This window comes from Nuphar pumila, chromosome 7, assembly GCF_984573655.1.
Source record: "Nuphar pumila chromosome 7, dmNupPumi1.hap1.1, whole genome shotgun sequence".
Taxonomy (NCBI): Eukaryota; Viridiplantae; Streptophyta; class Magnoliopsida; order Nymphaeales; family Nymphaeaceae; genus Nuphar; species Nuphar pumila.
In genome coordinates, this window is record NC_143255.1 from 8479520 (window position 1) to 8503316 (window position 23797).

The 23797-nt window shown below is 39.4% G+C and overlaps 1 protein-coding gene across 1 annotated transcript; it reads right to left on the bottom strand.

Moving 5' to 3' along the window:
- Positions 1 to 20832: 20832 nt before the first annotated feature.
- LOC149831044 (uncharacterized) lies at positions 20833 to 23681 on the bottom strand. The gene is made up of 3 exons (XM_090012921.1): positions 23270 to 23681; positions 21065 to 21140; positions 20833 to 20950 (listed from the first exon to the last, which is right to left on the bottom strand). The coding sequence occupies exons 1-3, from the start codon at positions 23679 to 23681 to the stop codon at positions 20833 to 20835; spliced, it is 606 nt and encodes a 201-aa protein (XP_089869047.1).
- Positions 23682 to 23797: the final 116 nt, after the last annotated feature.

Consider the following 23797-nt stretch of genomic DNA (forward strand, 5'->3'; position numbering starts at 1 on the left):
GACAAAGGGGTTCAGTGCGATCCTACAAGGGATAAAATACTTAAATTCAAAAAATGTCAAGTGTATACATGCGCTCATTCTATGCGGCAATCTAAAGGAAAATGGAAAAAAAGAAAGTCATGTTGTGTTGGCCATCATAGTGTAGGCATACACACTTTTGCAAAAGTTGCATTTTTATACTGTTGGTTCCTGAAATGAATGTTTATCTCATTCTCAGTCTGTGAGATTCCAATTATACTTGTTATTTTTCCTACAAATGAATGCGTGTTATATTTGAGATTTTCTATTATTCACATACATTGGCTAGGGTAAAAGCTTACTTTAGTGCACATGTTTTGATAGCATAATGATTTTGTTATATGTTTATGAAAAAGATGTTATATGTTGATGAATGTCGCAAATGATTTAGATATCCATGATGTATTCATGTTACACATGGTTTTATATGAAGTTGATATATGAGTGTTGCAACCAATGTTTCAATGCAATGAATCACCTGTTGCTAAATGCATGTTGTTGTTATAATTGCACAAATAAGAAATACGACAAAGGCACAATAGTACAAATTGATACTGAGCATGTCAAATCCTTGTGGTGCCATATGGGCACGTATGATGCTAAGTGAAGTGCAAATAATTGAATCATGATCGCTTGTAAATGTTATGACATGCCTTGTGTCGATTGATATATGCTTGTTCTACAAATATTTGCCTAATAAAGGGCATTTGTCATGTCATGATCTCGTGAAAGCTCAAAACTGAGCTTGCGGTCTTGCGGGACCATTGTAGTGCCATACGAGCACTTATGAAAGGTTGTACTTGAGACATGCCTTATGAGTGCATGGTCAGTGGGGGGTACGAAACGTACACCCGAGTTCAGAAATAAAACTTTAAAATGCTTAAGTATAAGTACTCACTCTTAGTTGAGCCAAAAATTCTGAGAAATTGTGGCTGGTGCCTATAAGGCATTCGATGGGTAATGTGCATATACGGAGATCACCCCGAGTGTGGGTTGGGATTTTGGAAATCCTCTGTGGTGCAATGACTTGCACATAAGAATAAATAAAATGAAAAATATACATACATTAAATAAATGTGAGATTCTGGGTATATCTGAAAGACGGTATATGTTACCGGTTTCTCGGGATACTGGGTATACCTGAAAACGGTATATGTTATTGGTTTCCCAGGGCTCTGGGTACACCTGAAAGACGGTGTATGTTACCGGACCCATGTCTACCTTGGAGAGGGTAGGTGGTATAAGCTTCATGGACATTCTTGTTTTTTTTTTGTGAGAGCTAGGCGTCTCACCCGGTCCCCAGTCCACGGAGTTAGGGGGCCAGGACTACCAATGTGTCCTAGGTGGTAGATCCAAGTCTTCTGCAGAAGTACAGGGTGCATCCTAATTCTAGTTCTAGCCATTGGGGAGTTTTCTCTCGGTCACAGACCGTCCCCTTTGGACCTCCGTACGGCTAGTCATACGGGTTATTAAATAATAGACCCCCGTACGGTCTCGGTTCGCTACGATGTCTATGCCTGTGCGTACCCACAGGGTAATTAACAAGAGAAACATAAAGTCAGTACACTGTGAAAGTCTTCAAGTATACACATATTGCTTGATGTTACATTTGTTATAGTATGATCGTGATTTACTCACATGATGCATAACTTAACAATGCTTTACTTTACATTCAAATATGAGAATCTAAATGTGATTCATTAATATGATGTGACATTCATGAAGGTCTTTTCTTTATATATTAAATCATGAAATACTTGCAGTTAGTCAACTGTACATTCAAAGCTTCTTTAATAATTGTTAGATCTTACATTCATGTGTTGCACATATACTTGTACACATGACACTGAGCACATTCATATAGATATTTTGCTTCTTACTCAGACAGGGGAGTCTGACCCCTTCTGAATTAATATTTTTCAAGAAACCAATAAAGATGGGCAATTGCAGTCATCGTTGCGGACGGGCCATGAGACCATATCTTCTTTGGATGTCCTGAGGAACTTTGTCTTCAATAAATTCATTAAATTTGTCATTTATAACTTGTAAAATTTCAAGGCAAGGTTTTAATTCGCCTAATGTTATTGAGTTTGTACTATCACCTGTAACTTGCCCAAATTATTTGACTGATGGATTAATAAAACATTTCCGCTGTGGTTTTAGAAAAAAAAAATTATTCCAAAAATTTTCAAGTTAAATATTTGGGGCGTTACACCGGCAACAACAGACAATGACAAATGGTGCATCGTCAAAGGGAGCTCCTGTTACAACAGATGGTGCATTGTCAAAGGGTGATTTGAAACATTTAAGGCAAAATATTGTGAGGAGATCCTATTACAGCAGATGAGTTTATTACTTAGGGCGAAAATAGAATGACATCCTCCCTTTTCTGGATGGAAGATATTTTGGCCCTTTTCTAGAATCATCATTTCATGGCAGGAATGACGAGAAAGGGTACTTAAGTCTTTGTAACCACACTTGACTCCGATGCTAACTGATGCCGACATACACGGGGATACAAGCTCCACGTGCTTATATATGTGACACTCATTTGGACCTCCGAAGATGCACTTGCATGTTCGGGGGTGGGGGGGGGGACATATAACCTGCTTCAGTTCATAAGTAACCTCACACAATTAATGTTGCTCTCTCTCATCCGAGGATGAAAAAGACAGCCATAGATGAGGAGATGCATGCTCTTCTTACCAATGACATTTGAGATCTTGTGCCGAAAAGATTCAATTATAATGTTGTCAACTCCAAATGGATATACAAAGTCAAGCTAAAACCTGATGGAACTCTTCGTTGGATTAAAGCGTGACTTATTGCTTGTGGTTTTACTCAAATTAAGGGCATAGATTTTTATGAGACTTTCTCACTTGTTATAAGACCCGAAAGTATTACAACAATCTTTACTGATGCTACTATCAAAGGGTGGAACATTCATCAACTCGACATTAAAAATGTGTTTTTTTCACGATATTTTGAAAATGGAAGTTCTCATGAAAGAATCTCTTGAATACAAAGATGTTAAGAATCTTGAATATGTTTGCAAGTTAAAAAAGCTCTCTAGGGACTTAAACAAGCCTCAAGGACTTGATTTCATAGACTAAGTGCTTTTCTTGCAAATTTAGGATTTCTTTAGAGCACAAGACCTGTGAAACTCTTATTTTGCTCATATATGTTTATGATATGATTTTGATTGAAAACAATACCAAACTCATGAAAAGGTTTATTAAAAAAATTAGATAAGAGTTTTCTATTAAGTATTTGGGTCATCTTCATTGTTTTTGGGTATTTAAGTTGACTACAATAACCAATGAATGTTCTTGTGTGAAGAAAAATACACCAAGGATCTATTGGAACGGGCACAAATGCACGATTGTGAAGTCATCGCTAATCCTATGGCCCAAAAACACCAATCTAATCTCTCTAAATGATTCCATGATCCCACGTGGAAGTTGGTACCTCTTAATGAGTAAGGTAATTTGGTTGGGTGAATGAAAAGTAGAGTTTCCAATATGAGAGATTTTTAAACTTTTTTCATGGTTGATCTTCACTGGATCACTTCTTGATAGTCCGAGTGAATCAATAAAGCATTCAAGTCCGGTGAGATGTGGTGTGAGGCACCTGAATTGGGTACCTTGAATTATCTCCCATCACCCCCAAAGATGCATGATAAGTATAAGGAGGACCAGATTGAAACTTCTAATTGATTTATGGACATGTTTTGCCCATATGGCCGACCTTATCACAAAACTAACATGATCTAAGAACCGACTGGACTCGAGTCATTTGATGACCTGCCTGAGGAACTAGGGAGAGGACCATAACCATTGAAACAACCTCGCCCTTATCCTCTAGACAAGCCACCACAATACGATTATTATTTGGGGGCATAAAAATTCTGATTTTTCTGAGAAAAGTTGATCTCCTCATTTCAAATTTTAATTTGATTTCAAATATCTAAGTTACATTTCAATTTAAATTTGATCTTTGAAGTTAAATTTAAACCTAAGTATGCAAATTCAAATTCGTTTTTTGAACTCAACTTTATAATTTTCAATCAATGATGTTGGTGTTTGAGATTCTAATATATTAATTGTGAAGTTGAGTCATTTTTCTTTTTCTTTTGGTTGATTTCTCCTCACCCACCTTTTTCAGTGTGCTTAATTCTTCCCAGCTATTAATAAATCTTTATATACTCTCTTAACTCAAAAACCAAAAAAATAAAAAAACACTGAATTTGGGATGGGTGTTTATGCACCAGCTAGCACAATCAGGCCCATTATGCCGCATTTACACTGGAGGGTCTAGATGCTTACAAGAAAAGGAGTGAACTTTAAGTCGAGAACAATGTCTTGAAAACTGGGGAACTGGAATAGATAAATTTGAGGTTGCAACATTTCTTTTTGAAGTGTTAGATTTAAGCATGCAAGTCTAACCCTAGAGTTGGATACATGTGATCGATATCTTCATTTTTTCGTTCAAAAAATTATTAAAAAGGCGATCTTTACCTTATCCCAATAGAAAGGAAAAAAATTGGCAGAATCTATTTTCAAGTAATTTATGTTATCGAAAAAGTTTGTTTTTAATTAATTTTATTTGTGGATGAAACTTGAGAAAAATAAAAAGTTCAATTTGTGACAAGAAAAAATCTTGGCGTTATTTTTCCATTCTAAGCTTTTGTCACTGTGGATGTAACACACTTCTTCCACTTCTACTTCTACCTGGTAGGTCATGGTGCGGCCCTGTACAGTCTAAAGAGTGATGGACCAAACGTGTGCAAGCTGCAAACGCGTATTCCACGGGTCTGACATAATGGTAAAGTGGAAGCAAGAGAAAACAGTGCAAGAAAGACAAGGAAAGCTTTTTTGTTCTTTGATTTTCAATAATGAAATTAATTGTCCAGACAAAGCTCATAGCCTCTGCATGCCACTAACCCGACGTCTGACCCGATTTCGAATCCGATAAGTCAGATTTGGTAGCCAAATCCAGATCTGATTAAAAATCAGATTCGATTTTGCATTGAGTGGTCCTCAAAGTCAAGTGACCATCCAAGATTCTTGAACATGGACGCCCTTTACTTGATTGGATCTTAGACAACGACTACTCTTTTTACATAAGGGACCAAAGCCTCTTGGGCCCCTCCATCACTATTATCACAACAACAACGCTAGGGTGTACTTCTAATCGGACCCATCATAAAAAAAACAATACATGAATCTGAAGTGAAACTTAATTAAGATCCATCCATTTCATTTTTGTCTTGTTCAAATATAAGGTTTATTGCCGGATGAATAGGGTCATAATTATTTTCACAACAATACTAAACAAGTCTTGGCCAAGGCTGCTTGAGTATAGACCTGAACCACAATTGGATCTAGGTTCAGACTTGATCCTGGTCCAACCAATCTGACCAGATGACAGCCTCAGTGCATGCAAAGGCGATGCATGAGAAAGAAGTGAAATGAAAACATAAGACCCCTAAGAAGAGTCTGTCTTGCAACTGATTTCTATTTGAATCAGTTCAATTTAGCATGTTCATTCCATTTCAACTTTCAAGATGGTATTTTTATTTGGTTTTGGGCCCGGGTCTAATCTGACCATCATAAAAAAAAAAAAACTACCTGAATCCTATAAGCGGCGGTGGGTCTAGGCTCATTGTCTTTTTTTTCGTGGCTGCATTAAAAATGTCAAGAACAAAACCGTGTGAGGTCTTCTAGTTTGAAAGCAAAAGCAAACAGGTGGAAGGGAAACCGAGTGAAGCTTCCTCAGGCTTTCCTTTCAATCATTGTATAAGTTGAGGTGGTCCAATAAAAAAATAACAACTAAAAGTATCTAGGTTGGTCAAGATATCATGGCGAGAGGCTTACTCCTTGTGTTTTCACTCAACTACAAGGGAATGGTGAGACTCCTTATGTTTTTCTCAAACTACGAGGAATGGTAAGAGGCTTGGCAGGTTGAGAACAAAAAAGGCTCGTAGAGCAATTGTTACTTTCGTTTATTTAACACCTCAATTTGAGATCTCACGAGTTCGAGTTCGGTTGGTATTACTTCTCATAGGAAAAAGAGTATACAGTTCAACTAAAAAAAAGGAGACCCCACCGATAGCTAGTTGGGAGGTTAGACTCTCATAACCATGGTTCATGCTATATCCTAACCATGATCGTTATCAATCATTCATGGTTCTTCAAAGTCTTAAACACTTTGTAAGTATAATGCTAAGTCATAACTAAGTTCAACAGATTGAACTAAGTTCTCAAACCCGTAATTCACTCATTCTCTCACGAGTGATATCGTGAACCAATCATGATGAAGCTCACACTTTAATCTCGTAATGACATTAGGATTCACACGTATCTCATACTAAGTACGCAATGATGTAGTGTCTCTACATTGTTAAACCACTGACGATCAACTCTCTATGGTGGTGGTTGTACTCTAGCAGCGAACCAGGTAGCTCTTGCTATAAGTCGCCACTTTCAGGATTTAAGGGTTATGTGTGTTGATCTCAATATAATCATTCATACCACATGAATAGAATAAATGTGACTTCAATCTAAATATAATCTCATCACAATAAATGTTATTAGTAATCACACAGACATGCCATCACAACATGAATAGAAAGAAAAGAAATCAAGCACCGGTGGCCCTAGGCAACGACAAGTCTGAAACAATGGGTTAGGGAATCAACTCGTTGTCTAGACATGTCCTGCCTATCGGCACACTGTGCAAAGGGTGCAAAGTGAGGTAAGGTCCGGCTATGTTGGCCCGCCTGCAGCTTACTTTGAACTCCCTCCAGCAGGTGGGTGCAGCACGATGCTGCAATCAGGTCTGAGATGGTCCCGACTGCAGGATGCCTAAGTCACCCAGGTAGGTCGGCATCTGAGTTGCAGAACGCTTCGGTCGAGGTCGCCAATGTAGCACTCTGGCTGCTGACCCAACATGCCCGAGCTTGCTGCCATGACAAGGTTGCCGTAGATTTTTGGATTACCTGAAACGCGACCCGCAAGAGCGATGGAGCATGGCAACCACCCTGTTGTAGACCGACCCAGGAATGGGCGGTTCCCTGCAGCACGGTTGGGTTTCACCTAAAAAAAGAAAAATAAATCGAAATAAGAAGGAAAAAGAAAGGAAAATGTGACTTGTGTTTCAGCGAGCTCGGGTGTGCCAGATTTGCCTCCCTTGCTCTCAACGCAACAAGGGAGCGTTCCAACCACCGCCCAAGGCCATTGTTCCAAAGTGAGAGGCACTCACGGCTAGGGGTGGCAAAATTTGACACGACCTGCCAACCCGCTTCTTAGGCGGGTTGGCGTTTGGCTTAAACGGGTTTGTGTCGTAAACAGGTCGACCCACCTAACCCGTTTATTAAATGGGTCGAGTTCGTGGTAGGGGTATGCCAACCTGTCAACCCGACTGACCCATTTAATAAATGGGTTAGGCGGGCAGGTCAACCCATTTACCCGAATCTGACCCGCCAATTCGTTTAGCTGACCCGCTCACCAACCCACCCGCTAAGACGAACCCGACCCGCCAACCAACCTGCTAACCCGCCAACCCGTTTACCCGACCCAACCCGTTTATTAAATGGGTTAACCGTGTCATGTCGGGTTACCTGTTTAATAAATGAGTTGGGTTCGTGTTTGCCACAGCAGACCCGTTTAATAAACAGGTCGGGTTCGTGTTGAGGTATGCTAACCCGCCGACCCGACCCGTTAACCCAACCTGATTGCCACCCCTACTCACGGCCATAGAGAGGTCGTGAGGTGTGTCCAGCTGCACATGGGGGTGAAGCCAACATCTCTTGTGCCCAAACGCAGCAAGGATGGCCAAATGCTCCAATAACCCACATGTTCGTTGGTCCTCCACTAGAGAAGAAAATGTTTCTGAGAACGAAACAAAGAAAAATACATGTTTGCACAAGAATGCTCACGATGTATGTGTGCGCAACATGAAAAATGAGCAAGAACTCGATACATGTAGATTCTTAAGCTCTAAAAAATGACAGCCATAATCGAAATCCCACCTTTTACCATTGGATTTTTCAGAGGAATGGAGAAGAAGGGATTTCCTTGGCTTGAAGAGTGGAGAGGAGCCCTTAAATCGGTACCCAGCTCTACACTCTAGTACAAAAGAGGAAATCAGTCTTCAAGGTAGGAGAGTTTCACGGTTTTGGAGGGAGAAGAAAAAATTGCCCATTTTTTTCTATCATTCTCTTCTCAATAGGTACTTATAATTTAGGGTTTTCAAGATCGACGGATGGGGTTAAAAGGAAAGATAGACGGCTAACAAGCCTCCACTCAAGTTCATGCCCATCTAGGCACCTTTTTCAAATTTTTATTTCAAAAATACCCCTGACAAACACGAATTTTTTTCTTATGGGGTCACATCAAGGAACTGGTTGTGGACTGCACTCTAGCGTGCACCCATGCCCATTAAGGTGAAGTTGGCCACATGCCAACATCTCTAAAATTCCAAAATAACAACCTTTCTTTGATAGAATTTTGAATTTAGGATACTTCTTTTAAGAAATTCTTATTTCTCACAGGATCTCGCGAGTGTTTTACTCGTTTGACAAAATTTCACAAATCACTAGAAATTTCAAAAATTGGATTGGTTTTCCATGTTTGCCAATTCAGAGACTCGTCTCAGGTGTCTAATGCATTCTTTGACAAAAAATTTCATTAAAATTTTTCAAAAAATTCATGGGTCAAGTTTGCATGATTCTGATCAATTTTGATAAAAAATACTATTGGCTTAAATGCCCTGAGGGTAGGGGTGGCGAAATCTGACACAACCCACCAACCTGCTTTTTAGCCGTGTTCGAGTTTGGCATAAGCGGGTTCGTGTCATAAATGCGTCGACCTGCCTAACTCGTTTATTAAATGGGTCGGGTTCGTGTTAGGGGTATGTCAACCCACCAACCCGTTTGACCTGTTTAATAAACTGGTTAGGCGGGCGGGTCAACCCATTTACCCAAACCTGACCTGCCAACTCGTTTACCCGAACCCGACCCACCCGCCAACTGGTTTACCCGAACCCAACCTGCCACACTACAACAAAGTAGTAGATTAGCGACGACCACATTCCGTCGCTAATCCGTCGCTAATCCGTCGCTAACCATGTTAGCGACGGATTAGCGACAGCGAGGCGACAGTATGCTTACGTCGCGAATATTTCGACGCTAACTGGCGACGGAATTATTTCGTCGCCAGGTCCGTCGCTAATTGCGACGGAATAACGAGCGCTATATTCCGTCGCCAATCTGCCGGTACTAAACGGCGACCACGGCTTTGCGACGGATTTACTTCCGTCGCTATGTCGTCGCTAGATTAATATGAATAGCGACGGATGGTTCCGTCGCAAACACGAAAAAAAATTAAAAAAAAATTATTTGAAAATTAATTACCGAGAACTGTACAATTTCTATTTCCTGTACAATTTATATTTCCTGTAAATAAAAAACAAACCACACAAAAAAATTCATATAACAAGTATCTACAACAATTAATCGTTCCACCTTAAAATTAAGAAGTTTAATTATTTACAATTCAACAATTACAATTAGGAAAAATAAAAAAAATAGAACTTCTTCAACACAGTCCTCTAATCATCGCCAAGATTTTGTGCGTCTTCTTAATTATTGTCTTTATCTGTCCCTTCAGCTCCACTACCCTGATTATCGCTAGCAGCCTACACAAGAAAAGAACAGTCAGTATTGATAAACAAAATATAATGAAATAAATTATACACTATATGTGATTCTATCATGTGCTCATGTGTGATCTAAGGCAATAAAAAAACTCTATATGTGATTCTATCATGCTCATATGTGTGCTAAGGCAGTCAAAAAATTGAATATGTGATTATAGCATGTTCATATGTGTTCTAAGGCATCTAAAAAAACTCTATATGTGATTCTACAATGCTCAGATGTGCTTTAAGGCAGGCAAAAAACTATATATGTGATTCGATCATGCTCGTATGTGTGCTAAGGCAGTCAAAAAATTGAATATGTGAATATAGCATGCTCATATGTGCTCTAAGGCAGGCAAAGCAATTTTATATGTGATTCTATCATGCTCATATGTGTGCTAAGGCAGTAAAAAAATTGAATATGTGATTATAGTATGTTCATATGTGTTCTAAGGCATCTAGAAAAACTCTATATGTGATTCTACCATGCTCAGATATGCTTTAAGACAGTAAAAAAAACTATATATGTGATTATACCTGAGAGGGACCTAGAATCGAAGATCCCCTATCCTGAACAGCGGCCTTGATCTCATTTCGGAGAAAGGGGGCGACGGTGTATTGGAAGTAGTTATTCAGTGATTCATTAATGATCTCGCGTACATCATCACCGGAAAGAATAGTCGGCTGCTTGGAGCTTATGTCGACGCAAGAAGTCGGTGAGCCGTAACTGGAAGAACCAATAACTGGTAAAGTGTTCATATTACTCCCAAACCCGAATACGCGACCTTTTTTGGGTTCACCTGCTGCAGTCACCCATGCTGTAGGATCAAATGATGGATGCTGAGTAGCGTCTTCGCTATATCGCTCTACCATCTGTTGCTCATATGCCTCCTACAAAATAATGTTTAAAGTATTCATTAATAATTAATGATAACATTATGATAACTTGCATATATATTGCAATGATTATTAATAGAATTAATACATACCGTTGTCGTTCTCGCCTTCTCTGATACGAAGACTCCTGTGGTCTTCCGTTTATGTGTTTCTACAAACACATCCTTATATGGTACACTGCCTCCTTTTTCTGCTTCCTGCGAAGTTAAATGACAAAAGATTTAGTACACAAGTTTGCAACAATACTTATAAAATTAATATTATATATTGATGAGTTACCATTTTCTTTAGGTGGCTCCCAAATGTCTTAGATCCACCTGTGTGTAGATGGGCTTCGGGCATCTTCGATCGATTTTGTGAAGCCTTCGCAGAGCAATTTTTAAATGCATCTCCCGCCAATTTATCGCACATTTCATCCCAGTAATCTCTCCTGATAGTAATAGGACCATGGCCCTTCCACAGTAATGGATCATCTACTACACCAGATGCTTTTTTTGCAGTAGTCTTCATAGTGTGCAGCATGTCTGCAAATCGATTGGCAGCCACCTTCTGTCACACCTTCCTTGCATCATTTTCTTCCACCGTAGTTGCGAAGCGATTCAAAGCCTACAAATATTTTCAGAAAGTTAGTAGACATTGCTTAAATAAATTAAATATGAAACACATTAACTATGAGGAACAACTGTATACCATGAATGAGGACCACAATCTGTCTAACACCTCCTTTGGGTACTCTTTCCATTGAGCAACTGGTCCTGGTAGATGTTGAAGAAGTGAATTCCTAATCTCCCGTACTACTTCTTGTGGCTCAAACCTCGTGCTGCACATGAATTGTTACACGGTAAATATCAATATAAAATATTTAAAAGATATGCAATAATTGAAAACAAAATACTTACGGTCGATTATCGATATACACTATTCGAATGAGTCTTCTTGTGCCAGCCTGAGAAGACCCTGTTTCCTGTGTTGGCTGTTGACTTGTGTGATCAACTGGTGTAGGTGGGTCGTGTACAGACGCAACATCATCTGTAAAAAAATACATTAGAAATTGTCAGAATGTGCATTTGAACTAATCAAGCATCTAATTAGTTATATGATATACCTATCACAAGAGCCCGTGAAGATGAAGGTTGAGCCTGGCTACTACTGGATGAGCGACAACTATAACCTCCACGAACCATATTCTAACAAATAACATATGTCATACAATACATTCAAATAATTCACATCAAGTATTACAATGCATTCAAGTCATTCACATCAAGCATTGCAATGCATTCAAATAATTCAAATCATTGACATCAAGTATTGCACTAATTCAAATCATTTGTTAATTGCATAAATTATAATACATTCAGATAATTGAAATCATTCACATCAAGTATTACAATGCATTCGAATCATTCGTATCAAGTATTACAATACATTCAAATAAAATTTTTAATCATTCACACCAAGTATTGCAATACAACTCACATCAAGTATTACAATGCATTTAAATAGAGGTTTGTAGTATAAGATTTTGCTTACTAGCTTGAGAATTCTTCCTCGTCACTAGTTTGACTTTCTTCTTCTTCTTCTTCTTCTTCTTTATTGTTTGCCCATCCACTTGGTACATCATTTGGATCTTATTCCTCTATGAATGTTTCATCGGCCAATGGAGATATGACATGCATATCATGCACAACATCGTGACCATAAGCGAAGTCACAAACATCATCTAATTGATAGTAATCACTGTCTTTAGCTAACTCATCTTCCTGTAACTGATCATACTCGGGGTATAGTTTGGATTTCACCTTGCAAACTGCCCACCATTCATTTCTATCTGACTTTTTTATACTCGGATATGAAGTATAATAAACTTGTTGAGCTTGCGAGGCTAATATCAATGGTTCATATGTTCCAAACCTGGATTTATGATTCACCTCCACAATGCCTGAAGCTTTGTCGAGTCTTGTTGCAGTTGGATCAAACCAATGACACTTGAATATCGTAACCTTGTTATTCATGCCTAAGTAAGTCAACTCCATTATTTCCTCTATAACACCGTAGTAATCATGTTCATTTTCACCGTAGCTGCTACCCTTGACACACACGCCACTATTTATCGTTGATTTGTTTATACCGTAGTCTTTTGTATGGAATCGATAACCATTTACGATATATCCGTTGTAGCATTGCACAACTTTGGTCGGACCATTTTCTAAATCACATATTCCTTGATCTTTAACATCACCATTGCGAACCTACGCACAAACATAAACAATGATTGTGATCACGATCAATTAAGTAACTTAGTGTTGTTTATAAGTACAAAATTTATGTTAGCTTCTTTACCAACTGTTTCAACCACTCCACAAACTTAGTTTCACGTTCTTTTTGTACTTCTGCATCAGTGAGATGTGAAACTTCGTTTTGCAACTCCAGATCAAATCGTCTGCAAACCACAAATACTTATATTACCGAGTCATGTACCCACATATAGAACATAAAAGGATTTATAATTGAGTTGCATATACATATACTTACTCGATGTATGGGTCGATCGCTGAGCAATTAAAAAGAATATAGATGTGTGCTGCATCTTGCTCTCGATCTGTCAATAGCCTTGATCGGCAACTACCAAATGCATGCCCAAGTGGTTGAAATATCGACAGCTTGTCAGCTACAGTTACTTGTTCTCCATCATCGTTACGGGGCGGGCATGTGTAACGTGTTGGAATATGAGGTTCGAAGTACATAGATGAGAAATTTGAAATCTCTTCTAAAGTGTATGCCTCACAAATAGAGCCTTCTACTCTTGCTTTATTACGAACCTTTTTTTTTAGGTCAAACAAGCATCTGTCGAAAATATATATTTCAAATTTAGAATATCTGTCATTGAAGAGACAAATATAAGAAAACATATACCTTTCAAATGGGTACATCCATCGATATTGCACAGGGCCACCAACCGTTAGTTCATATGACAAATATATGATCAAATGTTCCATAACATCAAAAAATGCTGGCAGAAAAATCTTTTCTAGCAGACAAACAGTGGTGATGACAGAGTCCTCGAGATTCTTTACATCTGATACAACGACCTCCGATGCGCACAATGTTTTGAAAAATCCGCTCAACTCAGACAATACCCCCCATATAGGTTTGTCTAACATATCATGGAATGCTAGGGATATCAATCGTTGCATAAAGATATGACAATCATAGCTCTTCAACCCATATAACTGTCCATCGTCAATCTTCACAGACCGAGCAATGTTAGAGACATATCCATCTGGAAATCTCAGTTGTCTCAACCATTGACATACATGTTTTATTTGATCAGGTCCGAGCACGTACTTCACCTTTGGTTTCAGTACTTTGCCATTATACTCTTTGAGTTCCAATTCTGGTCTTTTACATATTAATTTTAAATCCATACGGGCCTTCGGATTATCCTTCGTTTTTCCTTTAATATTCATTACTGTATTGAACACATTATCAAACACATTTTTCTCTACATGCATCACATCCAAATTATGTCGTATCAATAGGGTCGGCCAATACGGTAGTTCCCAAAAAATAGATTTTTTCGTCCAATTGTGATCCTTCCCAAATCCACGGAAGGGTATAGGACTGCGGGCATCTGTTAATACATCTGGAAAGTATCACAATCTTTTTAGAATCTCTATGCCAGACAATCTTGAGGATGGACCTTCTGTTTCAGTTGTGTCTGCTGTAAATGCATTCTTTTGACGTCGGAACGGATGATCGCTTGGTAGAAATCGACGATGGCAATCAAACCAGCAAGGCTTCCTTCCATGCCTCAATCTAAAAGCTTTGGAATCCTCCATGCAGTACGGACAAGCCAACCTCCCATGTGTGCTCCAACCAGATAATATACCATATGCAGGGAAGTCACTGATTGTCCATAGAACAGCGGCCTTTATGTTGAAATTTTGTTTTTTGTGGGCATCATATGTGGTAACACCGTCATCCCGCAGTACTTTCAATTCATCAATCAATGGCCTTAGATATACATCAAGATTTTGGCCAGGTGAGGTCGGACCAGGGATCAACAGAGACAAGAAAAGATTTGGACGTTTCATACACAAGCTTGGTGGAAGGTTGTATGGAGTTACAAATACTGGCCAGCATGAGTATGGAGTTGATCTACCCCCAAATGGATTATATCCATCTGTACATAGACCGAGTCTAACATTTCGCACTTCCATTGCGAAGTTCTGATGAGTACGATCAAAGTGCTTCCAAGCTTCAGCGTCAACAGGATGCGTGATCTTGTTTTCATCGTGTCAAACTTTATTTACATGTCATCTCATATGTTTAGCTGTCCTTGAAGACATATACAATCGCTGCAATCTAGGAGTGATAGGAAAGTAGCGGAGCGACTTGTATGAAACTTCCTTTGATCTCGTGCTACCATTGCCTCTTGTTTTTGGCTTGAACCGAGGATGCCCACATGACGGGCATGATATGTCGTTTTCCTGCTCCTTGAAATACAACATGCAGTGATTTGGACAAGTATCAATCTTTTTGTAACCCATACCTAGAGCGTTGACCATAACTTTCGCACGATAGAAATTTTGTGGCAATTTCTCATCTTTAGGCAACATACTCTTCACAATCATGCACAAATGGTCAAAACATGATTGACTCAAATTATATTCGGACTTCAAATTCATTAGTTGAAGAACTGCAGACAAGATAGTGTGACTCTCACAACCGTTCCAAAGTGGCTCATCAGCATCTCTAAGTAAATCATAAAATCTACTAGCTGCATCGTTTGGTGATTCTTCATCTACGGCAGTTCTTACATCACTAGAACTCATAGCAGAACCCAGTTTTGTTCCTGCAGCATCAAATATCAAATTCGTATATGGATTATCGTGCACCACATTCACACGTGCATCAAAATCGTTTCTAAATTCTTCTCCATGAAACGTCCAGTTCTGATAATCACTCACAAAACCCTTCCTGTATAGGTGATATCTAACGCCATGAGGTTCTACAAATCGATTATTCTTACAAATCTTGCAGGGACACCTAATCCGACTTGTGGGATCTACTGTACTGACACTTGTCGTTGCAAATTCAATAAAACTGTCGACACCATCCATATATTCATGCGATAACTCATTGTCCACTATCCTACGGTACATTCATTCACGGTTTGCAGTCATTTTGTCGTATGATGTTACGAATAGTATCCTAACCAGTTAAAAGAGAACCATCAGAATGCTATGATGAAGAAAATATCAAATTTATCATGCAATATATGATGTCATACAATCACAAGAATTATGATGCATGCATTGATAACTTAATATTTTCGTGTGCAAACTATTCATGACACGATACATTCATTTGAAGCATGCATTGATAACTTAATATTTTCATGTGCAAACTATTCATGACACGATACATTCATTTGAAGCATGCTTTCAGTATACAATTTCACATGGAAGACATAATCAAATTGAAAGTAACTACATGTAAGCATGAATACAATCACATCAAACATTGCAATACATCAAAATAAACATCGAAATAATTCATATCAAACAAATGTCAAACATGTACCTGCAGCAAACACACTTCAATATCCCACTAACTACTACCATGCCTAGCATGGACTCCCAACTCCAAAAATAAGAACACTTCCATATTCATACATTAAAATCATGCTCAGCATGATCTCCGAACTCCAACAAAGCAGTCCTAAATATCAACAATTAAGTGAGTGTGTGAACAATAAAGTGTTACATTCAATAAATTAAATAACATGTGATGCGCTTGCATCACTTACTCATCACGGGTATTTACCCGATTTGCATTGTTTTTGTCACTTACTTACCACGGGTGGCGGGGCACAAGCGAGTTCTGTTGAAAAATCTGCACAAAAAAACACTGTTTTAAAATGAAGTCACCACGGAAAAAAAACTGTTTTGGCAAGGGGTCGACTCCCCTGTTGTTCCGGCAGGGGGTCGACCCCCTTACGAAACATAGGGGGTTAACCCCCTTACGGAACGTAGGGAGTTAACTGACCCCCTGTTCGGGCAGTGGGTCGACCCCCAGCCTGTTACGGCAGGTGGTTAACCCCCTGCCGGGGTCGACCACCTGCCCGGGTCGACCCCCTACAGGAAAGGCAGGGGGCAAAGGTCCCCTGCCGAAAAACGCAGGGGGTTAGCCCTCTGCAAGAAACGCAGGGGGTTAACCCCCTTCCGGAAAACGCGGGGGTTAACCCCCTGTCGGAAAACGCGGGGGTTAACCCCCTGCCGGAAACGGCAGGGGTCGCAGGGGGTTAATTCCTTGCATTTTCCGGCAGGGGGTTAACCCCTTGCGTGAATCGGGAGGGGGTTAACCCCCTGCGGCAGGGGGTTAACCCCCTGTGTGAACCGGGAGGGGGTTAACCCCCTGCCGGACATGGCTGGGGGTTAACCCCTTGCATGAAAATGGGGGTTAACCCCCTGCCGTTTCCGGCAGGGGGTTCCGGCAGGGGGTTAACCCCCTGTCGGAAAACGCAAGGGGTTAACCCCTTGCCGGAAACGGGAGGGAGTTACCTTTCTCCGGGCGGCAAACGGTGGGACCGGCGGACGGTGGGACCGGCGAACGGCGGGAGCGGGACCGGCGAACGGCGGGAGCGGCGAACGGCAGGAGCAACGAAAGAAGAAAAGGAAAAGCTGCCTGGGATTAGGGTTATTCGAAAGTTAGCGACGGCTTAGCGACGGATTAATTCCGTCGCTAAGCCAACGTAAAATCAAATTCGCGAAAATAGCGACGGAACATAGTCCGTCGCCTAGTCCGTCGCTAAATAGCGACGGACTAGATTCCGTCGCTAACGTCGTCGGTAAATGGTGCGATCGTAACGACAAAACAGTCTGTCGCAACATCTGTCGCTAATTAGCAACGGACTAGGCGATGGACTATCTTCCGTCGCTATTTTCATAAGATTCATTAATTATAGCGACGAATATTTGTCGCTCGCTAATCCATCGCTAACTAGCGACGGAAATATTCCGTCGCTAACGGTTGTCGCTAACAACGTATTTTCTTGTAGTGGACGAAGGTTTTTGATTTTAAGATTTTCCAAGCAGGAGAGCAAGGAAGCGGCGTCCATCATTGATTGGAGATGCGAATTAGGGCAAGAACGATAGATTGAATCGATGATCAGAAGCTGCCCCTCCGTCGAACCTCCACCCACCGGACATCCCATGCCGGTGGTTCTAAAGAGGGGCAGGCCGAGCATGTCGATGGTGCCGGAGATGAGGATGGCGTTGGCCCCCCAACCTTCCATCTTCTCTTAGTTTTCCCTTTCGTAAAAGGGGGAAACCAAAGGGCTTGCACTGTTTATAAGAGAGGGTGGAAAAAGAAAAAAAAAAGTAAAGTAAAAGGAAAAAAGGAAAGAGAAAAAATAAGAAAAAGGGCCTGCACCGTTTATCATCTATGTTTTACGGTAAAATTATTAATAAAAATTCATTATTTTATTAATATTATATATTTTTTTATTTTGATCATGAAGCTTACGCTTCAACGCCTCGAGGCTTACGCCTCGCTTCATAACAGGCTCAACGCCTCACTTCGCCTCATCGCATTTAACGACCTTGGAAACAAGTCAAAAGGGAAACCGAGAGAAGCTTCCTCGCGCTTTCCTTTCAATAATGAAAGATAAAAAAAAAATTGTATATAATTTGAGGTGGACCAATAAAAAAACAACAGCAAGCAAGGAGAAAAAATAAAAATCTTCTCGAAATGGTCAAGATACGATGGTGAGGTTTTTTTCTTGTGTTTCTTCTCAACTACAAGAAATGGTGAGAAGCTTAGCAGGTTGAGAACAAAAAAGACCCATAGGGCAATTGTTACTTCCGACCACCACGACCTTGTGGACCTCATGATTTCAGCCATCTTTATCTGCTTTCCTTTTTTTCTTCTTCTCAACTACAAGGAATGGTAGATATATGTTACTTCCGTTTATTAGCTTTTCTATTTGGAAGAAGGAAGACAATCGCTCTGCTTGTGTGAGCAGAAGGGGAAAATGGCGACGAGGAAGAGCATGGGGGACGAGGCGGCAGACTCATTGGTGGGCTGTGCGGGTCCTTTCAGTGGTGATTGGTGGGCTCCCTAGAGGCTTAAGTATCGGTGACCCCACCTGGAGATTACCCACTTGGACGGGGAACTTCATCATCAAAAATTTAGTGCTTTGTTTTCTGTCTAAAATGACAAGCAAAAATGCTACAGCCTCTAGTGGCTGACCACGCTACTGTCCCACTGCAGCGGCTGACCAGATACTCTCAAACTTTGAGACTCATCGTGGCAATGGTCTTAGTTTCATGTATGTATGGCCCCCCTTGGTTTCGCCCCTTACTGTGTATATATATATATATATATATATATATATATATATATATATATATATATATATATATATATATATATATATATATATATATATATAGTAGAAATCTGCCCATTCTGATTCTGAACTGAATCGGTCAATTTGTAACCGCCACCTCCAATTATAACTGGAACCACCTATCATTGCTATTCCAATTGGTCAACTTGAGCTGACAGCTGTAATAAGATCACTACACTTTCATAAATGAGTCCAACTACTCAATGTCTCTAGAAGGAAAGAATCTCAATTCTAATCTCAAGCAAGATGGGACAAATCTCAGCAGGTTGAAAGAAAGGGCAATTTTGCAAAAAAGTCATTAAAAAGTCTACCAAAGAAAGAAAAACTCACTGTAAATCAAGCAAAGCACACGATAATGTGCCTACATCCACGAGAGAAGAGAAGCATCTTGCATTACTGTTACCTAATACGAATAAGATATAAGATCGATATACAACTTCCCAACAAATATGAAAGGATATCTTTTTAAGAATATACTAATAACCCAAAAAAGAAAAGGATAAAGATAAGACAACTCCTCAAAATATCGACTTTCCTAACACTCTCTAAGTTGAGAGGAGTAAAAGTTCACTATTTCCAACTTGTTCATAAATTTAGATATTTTTTTCTCAGTAACTGCCTTAGTGAATATATCAACACATTGATCTTCACTCTTCACATAAGGAGTCTCGATTTTTTTTTCTGAACCTTGTCACGAACAGTCTATTTTTATGTGTTTAGTATGTTCATGAAAGACTGAGTTTGCTGCTCTATGGATAGCAGCTTGATTATCGCAGTGAAGCTTCATGAGATTAGTCAGATCAAACTCGATCGCCTTCAATAATACTTTTTGCCAAGTCAATTCAGCCGCTGCATTAGCCATCGCTCTATATTCGGCCTCAACACTGGACCTCGATATAACTTTTTGTTTCTTACTCTTTCAAGAAACAAGATTTTCCTTAACAGTAACACAAAATCCAATGGTCGACCTTCTGTGAGAAGCATTGTCTGACCAGTCTACATCGACAAATCCTTCTATACTCGTGTGGCCATTCCTTTTCATTAATAATCCACATCCTGGAGTTCCTTTTAAGTACTTCAAATTCGATGAACGACATTGAGATGCTCTTGTTGAGGAGCATGCATTTATTTACTAACCTCACTAACAACGTAGGTGATATCTGGCCGAGTGACAGTGAGATAGATCAGTTTCCCAACGAGTCTTTGATACTGTTGAATATCTTGTATTCTGTCTCTTTCACGGTGTCCAATTTGAGATTGCCTTCAATAGGGTTAGCTATCGGGTTGGCTTCAATTTTTTCTGTGCTCTTTAAAAGGTCATGGATATACTTTCTCTGTGATAAGTATAGGCCTTTCCTTGAGTGGCTAATTTCAATCCCCAAAAAGTATTTTAGTCTGCCCAGATCTTTGATGTCAAACTTCTCATTTAAGTATTGTTTTGTCTTCTCTATCATTGTTTTATTATCCCCAATCACAACAATGTCATCAACATACACCAACATTAGGCATGTACTCATTTTCGATCGATGAATGAATAGAGAGTTATTAGAAATACATCTCTTATAATCGAACTCCATTAGGGCGCTGCTCAGTTTTGAGTACCACGCACGCAAAGACTGCTTAAGGCCATATATAGTCTTCTTTAGACGACACACCATGTTTTCTTGATTGATATGAATGAGACCTTGAGGAATTTTCATGTACACTTCTTCTTGTAGATCTCCTTGAAGGAAAGCATTCTTTACATCTAGTTGACATAGTTCTCAATTAAAATTGCAGTCTATGGATAAAACCACTCAAAGCGTTGTCATCTTGGCTACAGGAGCAAAGGTCTCCGTGTAATCAACTCCTTCTGTCTGAGAGAATCCGCAGGCTACAAGCCGAGCTTTATATCTGTCTAATGTACCATCACCTCTAAATTTCAGTTTAAACACCCATTTTGCAAGAAACATGATTTTTATCAGCAGGAAGTTGAGTGAGTTCCCAAGTATTATTTCTCACTAAGGCGTTTAACTCTTCATTAATAACCTTTTCCAATGAGGATCCTTGTATGCTTCTTTGAATGTCTCCGACTCAGAGTAATCTGAAAGTCTCATAAGGAAGGCTGCATAATTATGAGATAAATGATCATATGTAACAAAGGATTCAATGGAATATTTAACATTGCTCATCATTACATAATTCATGTATCTTACAGGGTGTTGCCGAGTTCTTTCTGATTGTCTCAAGGGAACATCTGCAACATTGTCATGAGTGCCAGTTGTAGCTTCATTGACTTCTTCGGTCTCTATGTTTTCCATTTGAGTCATTACATCATCACTGGGAGAAATGTTTGGAAAAGGAAAAACACTTGAATCTTCTCGAGGATACTCCCCCTGAAGTTGATTTTTATAATATGCATGTGACGCATCAAATCACACATCACGAGAAAAAAACATTTGTCTAGAAACCGGATCATAACACCGATATTTTTTCTTGGTAGGGGAATAACCCAAGAATATACTTTTAACTACACGTGTCTCAAGCTTATTTCGGTGCCTAGGAGACTTCCACACATAGGCAACACACCCAAATTTTCTGAGATGAGTGATTGAGTGTTTCTTGCCTTTAAGGACTTCTATTGGAGACCTTCCATCAAACACCTTTTTAAGAAGACGATTAGTAATGTAATTAGTTGTAGAGATGGCTTCGTTCCAAAACCGACTGGGAACTTTATTTTGAAAAAGTAAGGCTGTAGCGACATCCAGCAAATATTGATTCTTCATTCAGAGATGCCATTTTGTTGAGATGTTTCTCTACATATAGTCTGATAATCAATTCCCATCTTATTAGTGAAATTGGCAAATTGTTGATTTAAATATTCAGTGCCATTATCAGTGTGAAGCACTTTCATATTTTTTCCAAATTGAGTAATGACCATGTTATGAAAAATTTCAAACTTTGAAAACACTCCATCCTTGCTACATAGAAAATATATCCATTCGACTTTAGAAGAATCATCAATAAATTTCAGGTAATATTTAAATCCATTATAGGCATCAACGAGTGCTGGTCCTCAGACATTAGAGTAAATTAGGTCAAACGGTTTCTCAGATATATTTTCAAATAAAGAGAATGAAGGTCTAGTAAATTTTGCATAGCGACAAATCTCACAAGAACTACATTCAAAGTTCATTTCGGGTATTAAAGTTCTCAAAACATAACTCGATGGATGGCCGAGTCTTGAGTGCCACAAATCGTCTTCATCCTTATTCAAGTTGGTGACTAACGCCTTATTCTTGTTATTCAAGTAATAAAGTCCCCTGAACTCCGATCCTTCACCAATCGTCGCCCCCGTGCTCCGATCCTAAAAAACCACCTTAGATGGCAAAAATATAACATTGCAATTGCAATCTCTAGTCACACGGCTAACAAACATGAGATTAGAAGTTAGACCAAGCATGTATAAAACTTCAAGAGGCTTTAAGTTTTCAAGTAAACAGGTTTTCCCTTTCCCTTCAACATGATTTTTTTCACCATTAGCAATAGTGACCGGTCTGATTTCAGGACTAGTTTCAATGTTGGATATGATGCATTTACCATCATGTTGTCCGACGCTCTCAAGTCAACTATCCAACATTTATCATCAAATTGAGAAAGAAAACCAAAGTTACCTGTGTTATCGTCCTTATCACGTGATGCCACGGTAGTGAGATGTTGTTTGGTGAAATTTTTGAACATCTGAACCAGCTTTTTCATGGTAGCCGATGTCTCCTTTTGATCTTCTTGATATGCTTGAGCAGACTTAGGTCTGCTGCCACCACTGTTATTGTGTCTTTTGTTTAATTTCCAGCATCTATCTCTTGTATGATTCTCCTTCTTGCAATAAGTGCAAAACAATTTTCCGTTTTTTGCAGGGATCAGTCGAAGTTACAACTTTGTGCTTGGAAAAGAGAGCAACTTGAGACTCATTTGAATCATCAATTTTTAATATAGAATTCATTACTTGCCTTATGCATTCTTCATGCATAATGATGGCGCGAACTTCATTTATCTTGGGTAAATCTGAAGACATGATAATCTGACTGCGAAGATTTTTATACTCAGGTCTCATCCCAATCAGTAGTTGAAAGATTTTGTCATGCTCACGATTCTTTTGGTGAGTCATAGCATCCGTGGTTGTCGGAGTGAAAGACTCCCAATAGTTCCATAAAGCCTGCAACTCCCCAATTTATTCAGTGAGCGGTTTCTCACCTTGTTTGAGATTGTTAATCTCCTGCATAACTTGATAACGTCTCACCATGTTGTATTGATGTCTGAATATCTTCTTCGTCTCATCCCAAACTTCTTTTGCAGTTTCTAAAGAGTAGAACGTTCGAGCGATTTTCTTGTCCATGGTGTTTAGTAACCATGACATCACAATGTGATCATTAGACTTCCATTCTTCAAGTTTTGGGTCTCCATCAGGCGGTTTGACCTTGATGCCAGTCACATGACCGAGCTTGGTCTTTCCGCTTAAGAACAATTTTGCAGATTTAGCCCACGTAAGATAGTTATAGCCATTCAAAGGCTCTGTAGTGATTTTCAGGATTGGATTCACTCTCTCCACCAAGTTAGTATGTTGCTGATTGAAATCAACTGAACTGCCTCCTTGTTCGTCTACCATGAAAGAATTCCAAGAATGGGCCAAGTGCAAATCGTAACAGGGCAAGCAACCACACCGTGTAAATCGCTACATGATTTGTTGTAAAACCCTACACGATTTGTTGTAAACCGTTACAC